The sequence below is a fragment of the Echeneis naucrates genome, chromosome 7 (genome assembly GCF_900963305.1).
Source record: "Echeneis naucrates chromosome 7, fEcheNa1.1, whole genome shotgun sequence".
Classification (NCBI taxonomy): domain Eukaryota; kingdom Metazoa; phylum Chordata; class Actinopteri; order Carangiformes; family Echeneidae; genus Echeneis; species Echeneis naucrates.
In genome coordinates this window covers 12068236-12090889 of record NC_042517.1, presented here as the reverse complement: position 1 = coordinate 12090889, position 22654 = coordinate 12068236, and the positions used below count along the sequence as shown (strand labels likewise).

The 22654-nt window shown below is 41.5% G+C and overlaps 2 protein-coding genes across 3 annotated transcripts; both read left to right on the top strand.

Moving 5' to 3' along the window:
• The first annotated feature begins 6551 nt into the window (after positions 1–6551).
• mmp9 (matrix metallopeptidase 9) lies at positions 6552–10945 on the top strand. The gene is made up of 13 exons (XM_029505873.1): positions 6552–6867; positions 7102–7343; positions 7483–7631; positions 7757–7885; positions 7997–8170; positions 8266–8439; positions 8536–8709; positions 8830–8985; positions 9074–9284; positions 9375–9511; positions 9615–9765; positions 10019–10122; positions 10255–10945. Exons 1-13 carry the CDS (start codon positions 6730–6732, stop codon positions 10371–10373), a joined length of 2058 nt encoding a protein of 685 aa, XP_029361733.1. The 5' UTR covers positions 6552–6729; the 3' UTR covers positions 10374–10945.
• A 1214-nt stretch (positions 10946–12159) lies between these two features.
• On the top strand, positions 12160–22483 carry LOC115046103 (zinc finger protein 335). 2 transcript variants are annotated; one of them, XM_029506238.1, is made up of 28 exons: positions 12160–12302; positions 13545–13738; positions 13832–14108; positions 14201–14278; positions 14541–15671; positions 15763–15945; positions 16072–16236; positions 16367–16625; positions 16721–16898; positions 16983–17095; positions 17192–17210; positions 17377–17493; positions 17730–17806; positions 18027–18187; positions 18294–18514; positions 18635–18734; positions 18820–18908; positions 19018–19274; positions 19520–19634; positions 19724–19921; positions 20035–20177; positions 20294–20433; positions 20642–20739; positions 20848–20934; positions 21081–21164; positions 21254–21313; positions 21396–21501; positions 21759–22483. In XM_029506238.1, exons 2-28 carry the CDS (start codon positions 13547–13549, stop codon positions 21875–21877), a joined length of 4767 nt encoding a protein of 1588 aa, XP_029362098.1. In that variant the 5' UTR covers positions 12160–12302; positions 13545–13546; the 3' UTR covers positions 21878–22483. The 2 variants fall into 2 exon arrangements, with proteins under 2 accessions (XP_029362098.1, XP_029362097.1); XM_029506237.1 differs by having other exon boundaries at positions 21756–22483.
• The last annotated feature ends 171 nt before the right edge of the window (positions 22484–22654 follow it).

Genomic DNA, 22654 nt, shown 5'->3' with positions numbered 1-22654 from the left:
CTCATTTCTCCCAGCAATCAATTATTCACCAAACAGCCTCACAAAATTAGAACAACATCAATATTTTAGCATTCTCTCTCTGTCTCTCTCTCTCTCTCTCTCTCTCTCTCTCTCTCTTTTATATATATCAAATCTATACCTCGGGAAGCATTTTGAGAGCTCAGCCTCAAAGCAAGGTTATCGAATGCATGTAAAATAGCTTCCTATGTGAACCTTGAATAAAGAGAGGATGCAATAAATAGTTCACTGCAATTCATTCAAAAGGAATTTTCGATGCACTTAGCGCTGTCCTCTGCATTGTTAGCAGCATTATTATTCCTCGGGAGATTTTCCATAGACACAATGTGGCTTTTAAAGCTTGATGCTGCATTTTCCTCTTGACACTAATTCTCTGCACCAGAGCTCTTTTTGTAACTCTCTTCTGGCTTCCATTGACTGACCTTGTGACAGAGTGCCACCTGCTGGTAGAGATTAATTTTGGTATTAGGTTTGATTTAAAGTGAGCAGAGCCGGGGGGGGCTGCTGACCTGGCTCTGGGATGAAGGGTACCCAGGTCACATCTGGTTTCTTCATTAAGCTTCTCTCTTGGGCACTTCAACATCTGAAGATTTTCTTTATTATTCTGATGGTTGTTTAAAAGACCTGCTTGGCTCTCTGAAAAAATCAAATTAATATCCCTAAGTCTTATCTAGAAATAGAAAATAAAAGGAACTAAAACAAAAGCCCCATGATTCAGCACACTGCCCCACATAATGACACATTCAGCCACATGGGACCGAATGCCTAGACAGACAGGATCTACAAAAATATGAATTTTTTATTATTTTCCTCAACAATGGTTCCAATTTGAACCTGACATTGCAAATATTGTAATTACCTAGGACTACACACTTAAATGGGACAGCAGAGCAAGAACTGAAACTGCCTTTGCACTTCAATAGAATGCAGAGTAGTTTTTTTTTTTAATCATAAGAAACTTTTTTTCTTTTTTTTTTTTTTTTTTTAAGCATTCAAGCATGAAAGAGTTTTATGAAGTTGGTGATTATTGCACAGAAATCCAAAAACCAGAAACCAGAAAATCTTTCCTCATCCACATAAAATCACCCCTTACACTTCCACCAAGCCCAAAATGTTTCTGCCGTCAAGGGCTCTCCTGTTAAGTTCAGATAAATGTGCTTACAGGATAAAATGACTAAAATCTGTATCAAATTAGTTTTATTTATTGTTTTGCTCCTTTTGCATTTTCGACAGGTTACTTGCAGTAAAAATGCTTTTCTTGTGGCTGTGATGTACACTGTGGTGACACAGGAGGAGTCATCAGCAGATGTATAACCACTAACAGTAACTTGAAGGCTTTCGTTGTTTTGCTGCATTACTGGAAAATGACACACTGTTTTTGCAGCAAATCAGGATTTTTGTCCTGGGGGGAAATGTTGCATTTATTTCAAACCATGGCGACCATATGTGTGGTTATGCTCAGAGTAACCACAAGCAAACACACATCAAAAGGAGGAATAATTGCTTTTCTCAACAAGTCTGGGCACGATGTGTGCAGAGGCAGCTGAAGTGCTGAGTTTGACTCACTTCCTGCCTGCTATCAGCTGCTTGTCCTTTATCAGGAAAGGGTGAATTCCCAACCTCTTCCCATTTTCTGAATTCTGTGGTTTCAAAAACCTGTTGAATACGGCTTACCATACATGACCTCCCTATTTTTTTCACGCTGTGTTATCTGTTCGAACGTGTTTTGTTTGGGTTTACAGGCCTTCTGTTTCTAATGGCAAAATTTGAAAACAACTCTTTAAAAAAGTTATGGAGGTGGTTCTCCATATGGAGTTAAATAAGCAGCGATAGCATTTTGTTCAATCACTGCTTACATCTTGGATCAGGGAGTGACGGCCTGTGGCTGAGCTTTGGATGGTAGAGAAGCCATAAAGGCTACAGCTTATGACTGGCAGTAATTAGCTTTTAACAGCGGTGGTCAAGATGGCTGTACATAAAGTCAACACAACTCTGGCGCTGTTCTGGCAGCCCACGCTTCAGCAGATTTGCGCAACCCTTTTTCGCGGTTCTTGTTGCTATTTACTGGTGTTATATAACAAGAACGCGTGCAAATAGTCTACTACCATTATTAAATATAAATCTGTCAGCAGCAGCCTAAGGCTTAATATTCCAACGATGAGCCACAGTGTCTGCTGCATGCCATTCCCCTGTTCCCGTGCAGTACATTTCTGCACTACAGCCAACCATCTATTAAGGCAGAAAATCTGCCAAAATCATTCACTCAAATGACAACAAATGGACAATTACTGTCATGATCATTTCCTGTTTTGACACTCCCAACCCATGTACACGGCTAAGATTGGTCTGCCTTTTACGTTAAGGAAGCCAAGCTGTTATTCACTGTGTTGTGTGGATGTGTATTTGGTCAAATCCAGTGGAAAACACTAGTTTACCTGAATCCCTTTCATTTAGGGAGTATCAGTCATATCATTGTTTCATTTTACCCTGTGTGGAGAGGAAGAGAGGAAGTTTAGATTCATGGTCTGCAATTGGTGACAAAGAACCACTTTCAGAGCAGTGAGAAGGAAAATAGGGATCAACAGAGATGGTTTATATGCTGTGCATTTCCAAACTGCTTTGATGAAGTTAAAATGGCCGCAGGCTTTGATCCATGGCACTGTAGTGAAACTTCATTTTCCCATATCAGATCAAGAAAAGTCAGTGTCTCCTTATGTGAACCAGAACAAGTCTCACTCGGTTTCAAGAGCGCCAGAGAAGCACACTTTTACATTTTGGGTCCATGTGTTTAATTTTTTTTCAGTATCATAAGTCTTCAAGGAATGACATATTTTATATTCTTCCTATGGATTATGACATAGGATGATACATCACTATGTGGATTGACTATATCATTATTGCTGCCCAATCAATATATTGAAAGCTCTTGTCATTTCTGAGAAGATCATGGAGTTGTTTATATTTGCTTTGATTTGATTTTGAGTTTCATTATATTTACAGAGATTTATTACACAGTTGCGTAAGTGACACAGTAAGTAAGAAATATTCCCAGAGCTGACTAACAGTCTAGTTTGTGATAAAAGTATTTGTTGAAGCAGAAGTAGCACTCCTGTTGCTCCAGGGAAAATGAGTCAAATCTGTGGTCTTTTGTGCGCCTGTAGTCCCACTCTGATGACTGTACGCAATTTTATGGCAACTGTTTGAGTTTGTACGTGGAATAATTTCTTTCAGAGCTGTTATGCTGACCCATGATTCATTGCAGTCAAGCTGCTCTTTGAGTGACTTTTGAGTGTTCGGATGGCGCAATGTGGTTTTTGCCCCAGCACTTGTTTGTTTGGATCAGTTTCGGTTTAGATTTTTTGTTTTGCTTGTTATACTATAAGGACTACGTACAGTGTGCCATGTTCACCCACACACACGGAGAGCGTCTTGACTAATTAGAAAGAGTTACAAATGCTTCAACATCAGATGATTAGAAACAACACGAGAAGGAACACTGACGCAAAATTTCTTGAAAAGCCAAAATAAATAATTGTGAGAGTTTAGTGGGTTATAAAAACAAAACTATTCCCGGAATAACTGGAAACCACAGCAGACTCAGCAGGGTTGGGTAAAGTACCTGGTGATGGGGGACGATTTCTTCCACATCAAATGCAGTGATGGTCCTGTGTTGCAGAGTCTCACAGCATCCCACCGCAAAATCAACAAGCCAGTCGTCATAAAACACAACACAGCTGAGCAAGGAAGCTTGCCAAGGAACCACATCAACTGCGGCAGACAGGAAGTGATTTTTGCATTTATAACTGCTTGTTAGAAGCATGCCATAAGATGTACACAGTTTGTTTTAACAAGGCAAATGCGGATTGTCATAACTCAAGACAAAGTTTCAAAAGTTGTACTGCTGTGCTGCACGCATGGAGAAAAAAATTAGGTCAGCTAAATAAAATCGCACCATGAAATAATTTCGAGTTTTGATGGGAATATGCTAATCCATATGTGACACCCGACTCATACTCAGTTTTTAACTTCAGCCAGCACAGACCTTTAAGAGCATCTTAGAGCAGTTTAGTTGTAGTCTGCCTCACTGTGTTGTGACACCCCCAGAAGAAATTATGATATATTCCGTGGTTAACTTGATCATAAATATCCTACCCACATAGGCAGCAAGGGTCTTGCTGCTCTGCTGTGATATTATCCAGTTCTTTGATGACGCAGTTAGCCACCCCACACATCTGCATGGTCTGCGCCAGCAGCCTGCGCTGTGACTGAGGAAAGCATCGGGAAGAATGCCACACAAAAATGTGTAATTTTTCAAGGTCCTGTGCCAGACGTCTTTTTGGGAACAAATTGGCAAAACCAAATGAAATGTGGCATTTGTTAAAATACACGGAGCCATATTCATTAAGTCTTTGACGCCATGTCAAATCAGTGACAGATGTTTTTCAAAGGAGGCCTGGGGATCTGCTGAGGAGAAACATATAAAAAGAAATAACCTTGCATCCAATGAAAGCAGGCTTGTGTTGGGGTTATTTGAAGCTGGGTAGACCGGTTTTTGTCTTAATGAGACACAACCCATCTGAACGGAGCTATTTTTACAGTATTATTCTGTAAAATAGTACAAATGTATCTAATTTTGTGTGCGTTTTTGTATAGCCCAAATTCATGTTAAAAATGTCTATACCTGCGGGAAACAGAGGACGTATTTTTGCTTTCAATGTGAAATTACATTTAATATTGTTTGAAGAACCAATAAGAGTTTAGCTCTGTGGAAATATTGATTAAATATGCAATGCACAGGTGTTACAACGTCTGTGGCTTTTTTTTGAGTCACAACAAGCAGAAGTGCTAAATGAGATGATGTGAGAAAACTTCTTCAGTACGTCCACATTCAGTTTGAAAAGGAGGTGTGAATGTGTCATACTGAGGGATGGCTCAACCACGCCATGAAACCTTAAATTTGATATAAGGAAGTATACGCCACCTCATCTAACCACAGATTTGGTCATTGTAATATTGTAACACCACCATATTTCTTTTACCATACAAGGCAAGCCGTAAAGAATCTGGAGGGTAGAGGGGAGGGTGTTCGCTAAATTCATTACTGTACTCAAATTGAAGAAGTCTGCCACGGTTGCATCTCCAGTATTCTACAGGGGCTTGGACAGGAAATAACCGCTCTGTTTTCAATTGAGTATTTTGACTCCGCATATCAGTTCAGGAGGGTTGTTTACGTTCCTGCATCTGAAAATGAACTGGTACCATTACGCAAGGCCCTCATCGGCAGCTCTGCCAGTCCACATAAGAAAACGATGAGTCATGATATACTAGCTGAGACACATCTTTGCCCACAACACCTTGATGTTCACCTATACTAAATATCAATTATAAATCTGTATAAATACAAACACATTGTACTCACTCTACTGCAAATAGCAGGCACTCTTAAGCCAACAGTGTCTACACTAAAAACATCTGGATTTGTTTTTGTTTTGCGTCAAATGTAAAATTCTACCTCCAAAATAATGCGTAATAAGAAAAAGAGAAGTGAAATAGTCTTTGTTGGAAAACTACAGAAATATTACTCATTACCAACGATTATTGCTGATGATTTTGGCTGCGCAAAAAGATGTCAGACGTTGCATCAGCGCATAGTGATGATGAAGTAGGTAGTTCCCCTGTGTTCCTGCCAGCAACAATGCTTTGAATGACTTACAAATCTAAATGCATCATTGCTTAATCACCTCAGTCATTTGTCATAGAAAACGGACAAATGCAATAATTAGATCAAATTTTTACCATCTTAGAATAATTAAGAAAAAAGAAAGAGCTGCTTCTCTGTGAGAATCTCCTTTTAGCTTGACCCAGTTAGATGTTTTTTGCTTTTTTTTTTTTTCAGTATCCAACTTTAGAGAAACAGGAAAATGCTATTTATGTAAAGTGGAACAAAACTTTATTTATACGTAAAACTACCTGAAACAAAAAAAAAATAACAGAAGCATCTGACTGAGTCCCATGATGAGTGTGTTGCATTTAAGTATATTAAGCATAAAAGTAAGCATGTGAGCTTCTCCCAAATATGGTGACATTGACATCAGAATCTAAACATAGTTTTAGGTTCTCTTTCAATGCAAATTTGTGCAACAATAGTATCTATAATTTTTAAAGTAATTTGCCATTTGTTTGATAATTTGTGTCAGTTTTCAAGCAGCATGCATGTTTTTATTGACATGACACAATATGAATGCAACTGTAATATTTCTCCATTATTGTTACTTTTAGTGTCACTCTTTACCACATCCTGAGATATCTTGAAATATCATAATAAAAAAAAAAAGAACATTGTGTTAACTTTGCATTAGTTGACATGTAAAGCTAAATGTAGATTTCTTGGAAATTCCCCATGTCCATTGAACAAGACAGTCTGTCAAAATGTAAGTGGGAGGTTTGAGGTTGGTAATAGGCGGGGACGAGGTTAAGTGACTAAGAAGTTGTCCTGTATAAATACAAAGTCCACACGGGCACAAAGCAGAGAAACGACAACAGGAACCACCAGTCAAAACAAAGGGAAGCCAAGTCTGAAAGAGAAACACTGCTGAACTGCAACGGACAAGCTTTTTAGTTTCCTTGGGCAAACTGAGAACTTGTTCACTCCAAAGCATTTTGTAAAAATTGTATTCTTGCATTTTGCAGTACTCCACAGTTAATCTCATCATGAGATACTGTGCTTTGGCTCTGTGTTTAGTTTGGGGGATAGGCATGCAAGATGGATGGAGCCTTCCCCTCAAGTCGGTCTTTGTTACTTTCCCCGGAGACGTCATCAAAAACATGACTGATACGGAGCTGGCAGAGGTGAGTAGCAGATGGTTCATTTTGTCTTTACAGAGTCAACAGAATGAAATCCAACTGTGCAGGGAAATAACTACTTGAATAGAGATCCTCATTATAGTGTTAATTAAAAGACAATTATTTTTGTCTTACAAAAAGCTGACAATAGAATTTAATCTGGTATTCAACTAAAAGTTTACACTGCTCCCATCTACCTGGACTAAAATCACTGATGTGCTTTGTCGTATTGTTCTCCAGTCCTACCTGAAGAAGTTTGGCTACATAGACACTGCAGTGCGCCGCAGTGGCTTCCAGTCTATGGTGTCCACTTCCAAGGCTTTGAAGAGGATGCAGAGGCAGATGGGGCTGGAAGAAACTGGAGAGCTCGATAAATCCACTTTGGAGGCCATGAAACAGCCTCGTTGTGGGGTTCCTGATGTAGCCAACTACAAAACCTTTGAGGGAGACCTCAAGTGGGACCATAATGACGTCACTTATAGGTGAGCGGAGACAAGTAACCCGGAGTCTTTTGCTTTGTGATTCAAGAGGGTGTCCAGAAATCACAGATGGAGCCGCCAGCTTTCATCACTGACATTGTCAAGAGTTTTCAAAGCTTTGTTATTCTGTTCTTGTCTACAGGATCCTTAACTACTCCCCAGACATGGACAGTGATCTGACTGATGATGCCTTTGCCAGAGCCTTCAAGGTCTGGAGTGATGTGACCCCTCTCACCTTTACCCGCCTCTTTGAAGGGACAGCAGACATTATGATATCATTTGGAAAAGCTGGTACGTAGGGAGGTCAAACATTCAGTTTTGTACGTCCAGATGTCACGTGACTGAATAACATTTTTTAACAAAGAGCAGTTTAAACTTAAATCAAAGACTGATGGGTAGTTTCTTTCTCTATTTAGACCATGGAGACCCATACCCATTTGATGGTGAGAATGGCCTGCTGGCCCATGCTTATCCCCCTGGTGAGGGAATTCAGGGAGACGCCCATTTCGATGATGATGAGTACTGGACCCTGGGTAAAGGACCAGGTAAACAACCTCACATACCAATTCCCCCATGATCAATTCATGTGTAGTTGTCTCCCTCTGCTGTTCACATTTTACACTGGCGTCAATGAAAACGTCTTTATGTCAAAACAGTTGTGAAGACTCGCTATGGAAACGCAGAAGGCGCCTTGTGCCACTTCCCCTTCACTTTTGAAGGAAAAACCTATACCACCTGTACGACTGAAGGCCGCTCAGACAACCTGCCGTGGTGTGCCACCACAGCTGACTACAACAGAGACAAAAAATTTGGCTTCTGCCCCAGTGAACGTAAGCTTGGCACTTTATTCCCCTGAGGAAATCATCCGGGTCAGCCAGATTAGGGCATGCAGACTCATCTTTGCTCCTTCTCCTCTTCCTGACAGTTCTCTACACATTTGGAGGAAATGCCAATGGAGCTCAATGCGTCTTCCCCTTCATCTTTCTGGGGAAAGAATACGACAGCTGTACACTGGAGGGCCGCAGCGATGGTTACCGCTGGTGTGCCACCACAGAAAACTTTGACAATGACAAGACATTTGGATTCTGTCCCAGTCGTGGTGAGTGAGGGGAACCTGAAAGCATAAACAAGCAAACGTTGAGTGCTGTAACAACAGACTCTCTAACCTGCACTCATTCTGTTTTTATTTGGCCAGACACCGCTGTAACTGGGGGAAATGCAGAAGGCGAGACCTGCCACTTCCCGTTTGTGTTCCTGGGTCAGAGTTATGACTCCTGCACCAGCGAGGGACGAGGAGATGGCAAACTGTGGTGCAGTACCACTAGCAGCTATGATGATGACAAGAAGTGGGGCTTCTGTCCTGACCAAGGTGAGTTACATAAATATAAATGTAAAACGTAAAGACCTCAGAGAGCAGAATGGGCTAAAATCTGTAGCTATGTATTTACAGCATCAATCGTTCGTTAATATTAGTTACTCTGTTTTCCAGGTTACAGTCTGTTCCTGGTGGCAGCCCATGAGTTTGGACATGCCCTCGGCCTGGATCACTCCAACATTAGAGACGCTCTCATGTATCCCATGTACAGCTATGTGGAAGACTTCTCCCTGCACAGCGATGACATTGAGGGCATTCAGTATCTCTATGGTAAGTTCACGACAAGCTGCTCACAGTAACATGAAAACATCAACATATTTCAATTTCTTTAAACCAACAATGTCTTTTTCAACCTCAGGACCCAAAAGAGGCCCTAGTCCCACCCCCCCTCAGCCCAGCACCCCCACTACTGATGACTCAGACGATAAGGAGACTGACCACACAGATGAAACTAGACCCACTGAGCCCACCACCACACGACCTGTGGAGCCAACCAAAGACGCCTGCAAGTTGACCAAATTTGACACCATCACTGTGATCGAGAACGAGCTGCATTTCTTCCAGGACGGGTGAGCAAAACTGTCTTCTCCTCTTTGAAGTAAGCAGTAAACAAGTAAACATCACAAACAATGAGTTCATTTTTATGTGCTGACCAACAGACATTACTGGAAGAGATCCGGCAGGGATAAAGAACTTCAGGGACCATTTTCTATCGCTGCAAGATGGCCAGCTCTCCCAGCTGTCATTGACTCCGCTTTTGAGGACACACTCACTAAGAAACTCTACTTCTTCTCAGGTAAAGATGCTTCATACGGTCCACGTGCATGAGGGAACATTGACAAATAACCTAGAAGTGCAGATGAGTTAAATGGCATCATTGTTTTGTTTTCATTATAAAGGAACTCGATTCTGGGTGTTCACTGGCAAGAGTGTTCTGGGTCCCCGCAGTGTCGAGAAGCTTGGACTCCCCAACAGCATTCAGAAGGTAGAAGGCGCACTGCAGAGGGGCAAAGGCAAAGTGCTGCTCTTCAGTGGAGAAAACTTCTGGAGGTGAGTCATTGAAACTGAGAAAGCTGCAGTAGGTTGGGAAGAATGTTGCAGCTAGTTGATTTCCAGCTCAACTTCAACCAAGCATCTGCTCTTCTTAATGGTTTATTTGGTCTTTTAACAAGACGGTTCAGTCAGTCTTACTGTTAAATTAAGGACTTTTACAGCATTGTTTAGGTCTGTGATTTAAGAAGACAGGCGGTTTCTGCCACTTTAATAACATTTTCCCGGATTGTTTCGTGTCTGATCGACACAGGCTTGATATCAAGGCTCAGAAAATCGACAGAGGGTATCCCAGATTTACAGATGTCGTCTTCGGTGGCGTCCCCAGTGATGCTCATGATGTATTCCAATACAAAGGTGAATGGAGCTTTCGATTTCAAATATTGTGTATTTACCAAACAAAATTTGATAAAAAAAAAAATATACCAGATAAATGAAATAATCTACTTTATGCATTCAATGAATTGTATTTCAATATTTCTGCTTTAGGTCACATCTATTTCTGCCGTGAGAGCTTCTACTGGCGCATGAATTCCCGCAGACAGGTGGACCGTGTTGGCTATGTGAAATATGACCTCCTCACATGCTCTGATTCTCCAGGTTACTGAGACGCAGTACAAAGATGAGCTGAAAATTGGTTGTCATGGGCAATGTGATCCAGTATTTTTGTGTAGTGCCTGTTGTATGATGAATTTGCTTTCTGGGATGTAAATAATAGGCCATCTATTCTGTTGGCTTGAAAATAAGTCATTTGCTCAGTACGGTCAAGCAAATTGTGATCTTTAGCACTGCCTTGCCCTCAGTCTGATAATCTGTGAACTAATGTGATGCAATGGTCATCTAAAATTTGAGATAACTACAATTTAAATATTCTAAAAAGCAGAACTCTTGTCTGGATCAGTTTCCAGATATGCTGAACAGTTTTTAAATGTCTGACAGGTTCAGACAGTATTAGATTATTTTGGTATTTATAACGGTATCTAATATTATTTTTGTGTCCTCAAGCTTCTTTGTTTTGTACAATTCTAATTGTTTATTTCTGAAAATGGCTTCAAGGCCACTTACTTGCACTGGAAGACACTGCATGTCTCCTTTACTTAAATTATTTATAACACTGATATGTTTTGTATTTAAGTTTTAACTTTAAATGCAATAAACATTCCATGAGAAATATCTGTCACACTCAGTTGTCTCACTCATTCATGTACTTCTCAAAAAATTTGTATCAGCACCACATCCTTGCAGAACAAATTATACTCCTACAACAGGAAGGTAACAGATAAGGCAGCTCATAATTTACAATATAATTTTTCATGAATGAAGATGAAAGGAAAAAAAAACAAAACAATAAAATTCTTACAGGATCTCTGAAGAAAACATGACTGCAGCAAACGAGGGACTGACAACTGGCCATTTTAACAGGCATAAACTATAAATGGATACATAAAAACTTGGCAGCTATACTTTGGGAACAAGACTGAGGTTTGGTGAAAATTAGGTTAACAACCATGTCTGTTGTGTAATTAAAGTCAATAAAACGGCTGCACAGGGCTTTACAGTCCTCCCCTCCCTCGGTAAGGATTTGTCTTAATCGAGCCAACAAATGCTTTATCTTTACTGTAATTTCAATATAGTTCTTTCTCCGGGGATCACAACAAAGGGATTTTTATATGCTGTCAAAAATATTTGTACGGCAAAATATTTCAAAGAAAAATGTTCATTTTGATTTGGTATTTTAATATCTTTCACTTGAGACATGCTGAAAACCCAAGAGTGGGTGCAGCTGTCGGCAGAAAGAACGTGAGCTTTTTTCAGAATGTTCCCCTTCATGTCTCAGTAAAGTGTGGTAATGAAAGTGACTTTTATTAGAAATAAGATTAATGGATTTTAACAAACTCCCAGTTGACAGTTTTATACGGTACGCAAAAACATAACAATAAAGCAGTCGAGCTAAAAGCCTGCAACACATCACAACCGGTTACTCTTTTTCCTGTATTTGCAAAAATACAGGAACCAAGACGAAGCAGTCAGTAGCCGATATAACTTGTACCAGATTCATCTGATGAATTACGCCGCGAATTTTGCGACCACAACGCCATGATTTCATGAATGATGGTAAAAATACAATTGAACACAAAAGTCTCGGTGATCGCTCATTTGCAGTTTCGACAGCGTCTCCGTCTCCTGAGACTAGCGGATGTATATTACTCCGCAGCCGGTTGCGTAATACGCCCTCCTCTAAAAACAATAGTCCACTAAATGTTTATAAACATATCATTTACCACATCGTTGCTACAATATATGACGGCCAACCTTTCTGTAAATACACATCTTTAAAATCGGTGAACAAGTGCATGTTGAATAAGGAACGGGTGGGCTTTTACGAGAAAATAATAAATTAGATCCGGTTGCAGAGACAGGAAGCGGGGAAAGACTCATGGCGCCCGACTAGAATGAGCCAACAATTATGGGATACTAATTTCTCTTCCGTCTGACGCGTCTGCACTAGAGGACACCTTTCTACCCGAAAATACACGGTAAGAAAAAAGCCCGGAGAACCATAAGGTGGTGAGGGAAAATGTTTTCATTTTCTTCAGGGAGAGCATTTGGGCGGTCTGCCCCGGCTGAGGCCCTCGAGGTCCCCAGTAGAGCCCGCAGAGCGCCTGAGTGGAAAACGGCTGCCTGCTGGAAAAAATGGCGACGCGGAGCAGGCAGGGTGAAGGGCAGCCAGGCCCGACCACAGCGGCTAGCACACGCTGCCCTGACCGCAGGTCGAGCTCCCGAGCTGCCCTCAGCAACGAGACCCCCTTCGTGTCGCTCTGTCATCCAATTCAGCCGCCCAGTTTCCAATGTCACAAAACGTGGCGGTGTTATAAGTGTTTTGCAGCTTTGTAAACTCACCAGCGACACGAAAACGAAGCAGCTCTCACGGCTAAAAGCTAACGGTAGCTACCCCTTAGCTAACGTCAGCTCTCCGCGGCATCAAGTTTCTAAATAACTTCGCTGTTGCTTAAATCGGCTGACAGGCGAAGGATCGAATCAGAACAAGATGCCATCGTTTCCACCGCTGGACATTAACATTTAATACACAACCAGTGGTTATGACTTAAGTCGGAAAACACTTAATAAAACTAGAATAGTTTGTATTCTTACACATGGTTTTTGTGTTTGTTTTTAAATAAATAATGCCTCACATCAATAAGTGCAGGAAGACAAATAAAACATCCTTTGTCAAAACTAAAAACATCATGGAATAAGTACACTGAAGCATAAGCAGCCATTAGATGTGTTAAAGTGGGACTTGAAATGAAAAGAGATGGCACCTCACAACTTTCAGTCTACCTCAAAAAATGTACTTTTTACCTAGCTTTACCTTGTGATGTGTTTAAATGAATGATTTTACATATCAAGAGTAGATATCCAATTATTTCCCCATCTGTGATAATTAAGTAGTGATAACCTTCAGGAATAAAATATTACAGAATATATAGAAAGTTGTGTCTCTGGAAAGGATGTTTGCAAGTCCCAAACCATTCAGGATTTATTTCCCACTATACTCTTTTTTTCGGCTCAGTGAGAACAAAAAATTATTTAGTGTTATATAAACACTCTTGACACTAATGAAAAACAGAGGTCTTAGGGAACGCCAAGGGGGAACTTAAATAAGTTGTATTTATGACAGCGAATATGAAGTATTGGCTCCACAGGCATGCAGTTAAAATTTAATATTGAGTTTATAGTTTGTTTGTTTGGGTTTTTTTTTTTTTTTTTGTGGATAGTTATGGATTCAGAAGAGAATGAGGTGGAGAGCAGCAGTGATGCGGGCCCTTCAGGGATGGAGGAGCCATCTGAAAGTGGCATGGGTATGGAGTCATCAGAGGCCATGTCTGCAGACAGCAGCGATGCTGCAGCATCTCATGCACAGGCCCCAGAATCTGACTGCCATGTGGGACAGAGCTCAGAGGGACTTGTGGTAAGACTTGCGCACATGTGGGACAAAACCATATAATTAAGACAACAACAAAAATGTGATAGTTATGTTTTGTCCATGCCCTTCTTTGTAAAGGTGTTCATCCCAGAAACCAGCTCCAGCACAGATGTTAGAATTTCATCAGTCCACCTCCCAGACTCCTCCTCAGTGGCCCAGTCCACAAGTGTATCCAGCGTTTCCACAGTGACTCAGTCAGTGCTGGTGTCTGAGTCAGCCCAAGTGCTGGTCCATTCCAGTGCAGTGTCTGAAGGAGCCATGATAGTTTCTGACTCAACTGCTTCTACCTCATCAGACCTGGGATCTGCCATTGACAAAATCATAGAGTCAACCATTGGACCTGACATCATGAATGGTATTTCCACTTTTACTCCACGTTGTGTTATACACTTAGAGTAGTTTTGATAAGTTTTCTGTAATTTTTTTTGTCCTCTGCTTTTCTGGTAGGTTGCATTTCTGTTACCAGTGCAGAAGATGGGGGGGCTGAAACAACTCAGTATCTCATATTACAAGGACCAGATGATGGTATGTATGTTGATGTCACTACAAACTCAATACTTCTTCGGGCTTTCGATTATTTTGAAAGTCAAAGCTGCTGAATGAGTTACCACAATGTTCATGCAGCATTTGTTTATAGAGCAGATAAATGAGTTAATGTGTCTAGACTGTCTTGATACAATAGGTTTACAGCCTGAGTGGTTGTTTTGGTCCTTTAGATAGTTGAAACAGAAATATTAAAATCTATTAGCTATGTTCAATGAATTTTCCATGTATTTGGCCACAATAGGTGCTCCCATGGTAGCTCAGATGTCATCTTCGGCCCTGTCTGGTCGTATAGCCATAGAAGCTCTTGCTGAAGGTCCCACATCTACCTGTCTGGACCAGGGGGATCTGCAGGGGAACCTTGAACCTGACCAGCCCGATGATCAGCCTGGCCATTCAGGTTATCCAGAGGACAGCAGCAGTCATCCTGACCAGCCCCAACACTCCCATCCTTCCCAGTACATGGACTCCAGTGCAGATGGTCCTGACCAGACAGAGGAGTCTTCATCTTCTTATGTGGAGTGTTCAGGGGAGGAACCTGACCAGACACGCTCTCAGTCAGGTTTCCCTGACTACAGTGGGGACAACAGTGATCAGGACCTGCCTGGATACGTGGAGTGCAGTGGGGCTGACTCAAACCCTACCAGTCAAGGTCACTGTTTGGTGGAGTGCAGCGCAGGATATCCTGAGTGTGCCGTGGACGATGGAGAGAGGCCGCATCATTCACGCAGTTACATTGACAGCAGTGCAGACCATCGATCCCAAACAAGTCGGCAGTATGGGGCTGAATATGGTGGAGAATGTGTTGTAGCTGCAGACTCTGAGCAGCCAGGTTGTTCTCAGTACCAAGCTAGGGATGATGATGAAGATGATGAGCAGAACCAAGACCCAGATCAGCCACAGCACTCACAGCAGCAGCCTCAGCATTCTTGTTACATGGAAAGTAGCAACGGCCCTGAGGCATCTCTTTATGCCGACGACAGCTCCTCATCAGACCACCCTCTGGCAGACACTGCAGGTTCAGGTGGGCTTCCTGAAGCACTGGAGTGTAGTGAGAGCCAGCCTGGGCCTTTCATCAGCAGCAGTGGAACTTATACCTCCAATCCAGAGCCTGAACTGGCACAACAATGCTCACCCAGCCAGGAGGAGCCCCAGGGCTCTCAGGGGCCTCAGGATGAAGTGGGGCTGATCAGGGAGATGGAGACATCAACAGTAGCAGAAGGATCTGGAGACAGGCGTCCAAACCTAGCTGAGCTGGAGGAGATGATGGAAGTAGTGATTGTACAGCAGTTCAAGTGTAAGATGTGTCCGTACAAGAGTGCTTCCAAAGACACACTCATTAACCACATGAGGGACAAGCACTTCAAACCTGCAGGTACAGTAGCCTATTATAGATCCTGGTGATGAATCATCCTTACTGGAAGTTATCTCATTTTTGTGTCTTTATAAAATATGGTGTTCTTCAGGAGACGTGCCAAAGAAACGTAAGCGTGGACGGCCTCCTAAGAGTGAGACACTGGCCCGTCGCCAGGCAGAGAGAGAGGAAGCCGAAGAGAGGCAGGCAGCAAAAGAGAAGACTGTTGAACCACATCAGGCTGAAGAAGAGGAAGACAATATTGTGGATGCTGGTGCAATTGACGACCCCGAAGGTCAGTGAGGAAGATTCTCATTGAACCCCTCGTCAGATAACATAAACATTCATACTGTTCTTGGTAAGTCACAAAATTAGAATCATATTTACCTATCCCTGACCCTGGTCCTCTTTTTATGTGCAGAAGATAGTGACTACAATCCAGCAGATGAAGATTGCAAAGGAAGACCGCCACCAGTTGTGAAGAAACCTGTTCCTCCTATTTCCTCCTCTTCTCAAGGACGTCCTCGACGTAAGGTCGGCCGCCCAAGGAAGTACAGTTCTTTAGAAGAGGGCTACAGCAGCAAAGGTGAGTTTTGAGTTTTGATAGAGCAAAATAAAAACTCATCACTGAACTGAGGATCTGTATTTTTATACAAACTCTTCAGGTATCGGTATTTACCTTTTTTACATTTTTCTTTGCCATTTGTTTGTTGCAGAAGCTGAAAGCATTGCTAAGAAGCCCAGGGTTAGTGCTGATGCTAGCATACCTGAGGAGGCAAGCTCTTCTGGATTAGGCAATGGTTCTACTATGGTGGCCAAGAGAGAACCTGCTGAGGCCACAATAAGCCAGTCTGATTCTGAGAACAAAGATCCTTCTTCCAACTCACAGCCTGAGGAAGAGTTGTTCCAGAGGAAACGGGGCCGACCCTCCAAGCGCTTCCTTCGCAAAAAGTATAAGAAGTATATAAATCGAAAGTGAGTACCAGATTAGTGATAAAGTTATGTTCCAAATAGTATTATGTGACCTTCACAGCATCTTTATTCTAATTTTTATGATCAATATCATCCAGTCGTTACTATAAATCCCTTAAACCACTCCTGAGACCTCATAACTGCTGGATCTGTGGCTCACGCTTCCTCACTCAAGAAGACCTGCACTTCCACGTGGACTCTCATGAGGGCAATGATCCAGAGCTCTTTAAGTGCCTCCAGTGCAATTATCGCTGCAAGCGTTGGTCCTCGCTCAAGGTCAGTTCCCGTAAAACTGCACTGCACTCAGGTTTACCTCAGTTCACATGCATTGTTCTGTAAGTTTTGGCGGCTGTTTTACAGGAGCACATGTTCAACCACGAGGGTACGAAGCCATTCAAGTGTGAAGAGTGTGATTACACCAGCGTCTACAGGAAAGATGTAATTCGCCACTCAGCAGTCCATAACAAAGAGAAGTGAGTAACTCAGACATCATTCATAAAAGCAATGACATTAGAACTACTCGTTTTTTCAAAAATTGCCATTGATTTCTTTTCTTTTCCCTCCCACAGGAAAAGAAAGACTGAAGTGGTAAGAAAGGCGATTGATGCTTAAATGATAAATACGATAAACTAATACTTTAATGATCACATTATATTTTTTACATTTTGTAGAAGTCTGCCTTTGTTTGGACTGGCTATTGTTATGTTTTGGACTAAAGTTGTCCATTTTGTGGCTTCTGTGCTGATTCTCACAGGCTCCAAAGGTGTCTGAGTTTCCCTGCCCTGTGTGTCACAAAGTTTACCCCATGCAAAAGAGACTGACACAGCATATGAAAACCCACAGCTCTGAGAAACCACACATGTGTGATAAGGTCAGAAAACATAGATCGTACAAGTGTAGGTAATATATTTATTTATATATATTTATGTATAGGTTCTTAAGAAAAATTGATTGTGTTTGATAGGTAGCAGTTACAGGAGATATGTCAGTCTTTTTTTTTTCCTTTTAACACATTTTCTGTCACATTTACAGACTTGGATGCATTTTGGCACTCAAGTAAATTGTAGGGAAGAGAAATATTTCTGTAAAAGTTTCATGTCCTTGCAGTGCGGCAAATCATTCAAGAAGCGGTACACGTTCAAAATGCACCTCCTCACCCACATCCAGAGTCTCGGAGACAGCAAGTCAGTACCAAAAAGTTAATAAAAATAAATAGTCACCTATTTATTTTGTAATGTACTATTCTATGTTTTTTTTATTCTGTTTATTTTATATATATATTGGTTTACAACTTGCACTGAAGTAAGTAAACTGCAAATAATAAGTGGTAATAATAAGTAATCTGTTGATATGTTTGTGACAATATTGCAGTAATGAACAGATCCACTGATTTGAATTTTCCAGATTCAAATGTGAGTTTTGTGACTACACTTGTGACAACAAGAAGCTGTTGCTCAACCATCAGCTGTCCCACACCAACGACAGACCCTTCAGGTGTGACTACTGTAAATACTCCACGTCTAAAGAGGAGTTCCTGGTCTCCCATTTAGCCATTAAACACACTGGTCAGTGTTGTCTCGAAGCATATAAAAACTGAATGTGTGTTTACTTTCACCTTGTGAATGCAGCACGTTATGATACCTATTTATCTTGTATTGATTATGTCTGCAGGAGAAAAGCCTTTCTCCTGTGATATGTGTCACTTCATGACAAAGCACAGGAAGAACCTGCGTCTGCATGTCCAGTGTCGTCATCCTGAGGCATTTGAAGAGTGGTCTGTGTCTCACCCTGAGGAGCCAGTTAGGAGCCGGCGCAGACCCTTCTTCACCCTGCAGCAGATAGAGGAGCTCAAACAACAACATGATGACACACACAGCTTACAGAACACTATCGTGAGTCTGTTGGAGGTTTTGTTATTAATCTCAGAGCTTAATTTAAGCTTTTGTTATATTTTGTCACATTTGATCATTTGAACTCTATGTGATGTACTGTATTGTTCCCATTTTCGTTAGGTTGCAGTAGATTCTGCAACACTACAAGCCATGCAGGGAATGGAAAATGCCTCAGTGTCCCAGGATGCATTGGGAAACACCACCATCATCTATGAACAAGGTCAGTGATAGTTCCTGATAAGATCTTTTAGTTTTTTCTTGTGTGATATTTCAGCATGCTCACTTTGTCACCATATGCTCCACAGCTGAAACCAGTGACCTCTCCGCCCAGAATGCCCTGGACCTGCTACTGAACATGAGCAATGGCCGTGAATTGGTCGGAAACTCCTTGCAGGTTGGTGCTGTTGCTTGCTGAAAAATGTTAGTTTGGATAAAAAGCAGCAAGTTGCGATATTTATATGAAACATGAACTTCCATATTGGAGCTATGATTGTACTCATCAGGTGGCTGTACTGAAGTCAGAAGGGAAACCTTCGGAGAAGAACACTTGGAGTGCAGTGTCAGCAGCACCAAGCCAGGCCCCAAAAGTTATGACCTTCCACGTATCTGAAAATGGTGAGACAGTCCTTCAAGAGGCCTACGAGGCAGCCGCCTCTGAAACAGGAGAGCTCACTCAGATCACTATTGAAGCCTATGAAGGCGGCGGGGATTTCAGTTTGGTTGAGCAGACTGCTGAAGAAATCCATAGTCCTGGATACAGGTAGCACATCACACACAGTCTCCTTTCCCCAATTAGTTGAAATGCTGTTAAACTGACAGATTGACCTCCATGATGACGTTCATATCCATCCATCCATTTTTTTACCGCTTTTCCCTTTCCGGGTTGCGGGTGGTGCTGGAGCCAGTCCCAGCTCACTCAGGGCGAGGGCGGGGTCACCTTGGACAGGTCATGACGCTGATAATGTCTCATAAACCTCTAATGTCATTGAACTGCTGTTCTTGCAGTAACGGTGAGAGCAGTCCCTCCCAAGCTTTAGAAGTGTCTGGATCTGAGAGCGTAAAAAGCAACAAGTATTATCTTACGTCAGCACTGCCTGATGGTGTATTGCAACAAGTGGAGGTAACAGTCGACTGTAGTATTATATTTTGGCAAGCAGAGATTTACCCTTCAGTATTCCTTCTCTGATTTGGGCGTTTTTGTTTATTTAGCTGAGCAGTGAAGCTCCAGCTTCTCCCTCTGCAGTGAACTCTCCCAGTCTCAGCACCAAGAGGTTTTCCTGTAGAATCTGCATGGAGTCTTTCCACGGACGCTCTGATATGGAGAACCACAAGAGGGCGCATTTGGATCCCAACACGTTTAAGTGTCCTGACTGTGATTTCACTTCTACCTCTTGGCCTGAGGTCAAGGTACAGATTCTCAGAATTGTGCAGTACTTTCCCGAGATTCCAGTCATTTTGTTCTTCTGTCATTTGGACCCTGATTTTACTGTGACAGCGGTTGATATGCTGTTTCATATTAGGCTCACATGGAGCTGCACTCCTACCTACGTCCCCACAAGTGTCCAAACTGCAGCTTTGCTTCCAAGAATAAGAAAGACTTGCGAAGACACATGATGACCCATACGAATGAGAAACCCTTTTCTTGCAAGCTCTGTGGACAAAGGTGGGATCATAAGTGATCTGAGTTGTCTTTAAACTCATACCACCCACAGTGGTAATAAATAGACTTCTTTTTTTGTTGTTGTTCATTGTTTGTTTGGTTGTTTTTTGTTTTTTCAGGTTTAACCGTAATGGCCATCTGAAGTTTCACATGGAGCGTCTCCACAATCAAGATCATCCAACTCGCAAGAGCCGCACCGCCACATCTCAGCAGACCATCATAGTCAACAGTGATGAGGAGGCCCTAGCCACACTGCAATGTAGGACAAAAGACATCACACAGCACGTGATCTGTGGTCGGATTTCTGCTGACACAATTAAAATAAATTAATGATGCACTGGATACAGTTCAAAATTACATTACATTAGAACAGAAGCCACATTTATGTAAAAACAAGTTATAAAAATAATTCTCAAATGTGTGTGTGTGTGTGTGTCTGTCTGGCTGTGTGCATGTGTGTACAATAGCTCTGCAAGCGCACCAGACAGTGATCACTCCTGAGCGGTTGCAGGCCTTGGGACAGGAGCACATCATCGTAGCTCAGGAACAGACCTTATCAGAACAGGTACTATCTATCATTTGATACCTGATATACTTAAATATTATAAATAATTCACAATTTGTATATCTTGACTGATTTTATAGCTAAATACATTAATGTGTACATTACCAGGAGGAGGGTGCATACATTCAACAGATAACCACCATAGATGGACAGACAGTTCAGCACTTGATGACTGGAGATAACCAGGTGACCGAAGTAAGTAGATTCTCCCATTTCATATTCTAATGTAGATGGCAATAATAGAATAAAGCTGTTTTTATATATAATAAAGTAGTTTTTTGTTTTTTTTTCAAACAAGCTTTCCTCATCTCATTAATCCCACATTTCATGTCCCATTTCAGGTCCAGTATATCATCTCACAGGATGGAGTACAGCACTTGATCCCTCAAGAGTATGTTGTAGTCGCTGACGGCAACCGCATACAGGTCAGTGTATCACCTCATCCGATGGACTAATGCAGTGTTTGAAGGTGATGCCATGTTACATATCTCTGATTTCTGTAATCATCCATTAGATGTCTGATGGACAGATCATCCAGTATGAGCATGATGGGACTTTTCTGCAGGAGCAGCAGGTTAGGCAGATTATTCACAATGCTCCTCAGGAAGTGTGTTGTTTTTGATGAAAGCTCATCACTCCATATTTTATATGTTCAGATTGCTGTGAGTCACGACGGTCACATCCAGTATGTACCTGTTAGCTTGGAGCAGCAGGCGGTGAATCCTGAAGATCTGGAGGCTGCCACCCACTCTGCAGTCACAGGTCGGCTGTCTTATGGATCAGGTTGCATTTAACTTTATTTAAATGTGCAGTTGTGCAATTGTTGACTTTGCCAGAAGAAAAAAAATACTTCATATGTATTTTTAAAACAAATGCAGAATGTAAAAATTCAACATGAAGCCTATTAGAAATGAAAGCAATTACATGTATGATTAGAAATTATTTTATTTCAAAAGATAACATTGTTTTGCTTGTGACAAGTAATCCAAACCAAGTGATAATCCTTGATGTTGTAGCAGTAGCCGAGGCAGCAATGGCACAGACCCAGACAGTCTACACTGAAGCTACGCCTGAACAGCTGGAGCAGCTGCAGCAGCAAGGCATCCAATATGATGTCATTACGCTGACCGACGAGTAGGTGGCTTTTAAACTCTGGAGACGAACCTGCGCTGACCAGGACCAACGCAAACCACTTTGAGCTGATGGGTACAGTGACCTCAAATTATTTATGCACTCAGCTGGCTGTGAACTAAAGTATAATCTCTTCATTGTATCATCTGCTAGGGAGCAGTTGCACCGTTTAATAAGATCAAGAGTTTTTTTGTAAATTCAGATTGTTGCACCCGTTGCTTCTAACTTAATCATAGGGGCTGTGCATTTAACAGTTGGTCTGTAATTATTAAAAAAGTTTTGTGTTTATGTGCCTCAACTGCTTCTATTTGCGAGACAATGTTATCAAAGAATATGGAATGGCTTATATCATGTTTTAGAAGATATACTCAGCATATAAATGAACAGTTCAGTTTTCAAACAGAGGGAATGAAAAAGCTGTGTTTATTTTTGACAATTTCCGTTAGTTAGAATGCCATAACTGTTAATGTGTTTCTCTAATATTACATTGTATATACCTTTTACATTTGTTTTCTGTTCCATAATGGAGGAAATGTTTTGATTTAGTGAATATGATGTGTTTAATAAGCTGAAAGCTGACACCAAATAAATCACTTTGTGTATATTCTACATCGTGTCCACTTTACTCTCTAAGATGTCCTTAATGTATTAATAGTGTAATATACATAAAAAAACAAACAAACTGAGACCTCAGAAATGTTCTCTCCTGTCTGTGTGTTCGCTCTATGTGTGTACAATGTGGAAAGAGTGAACATGCACTTTAAAAATAAGTTACACATTAAAA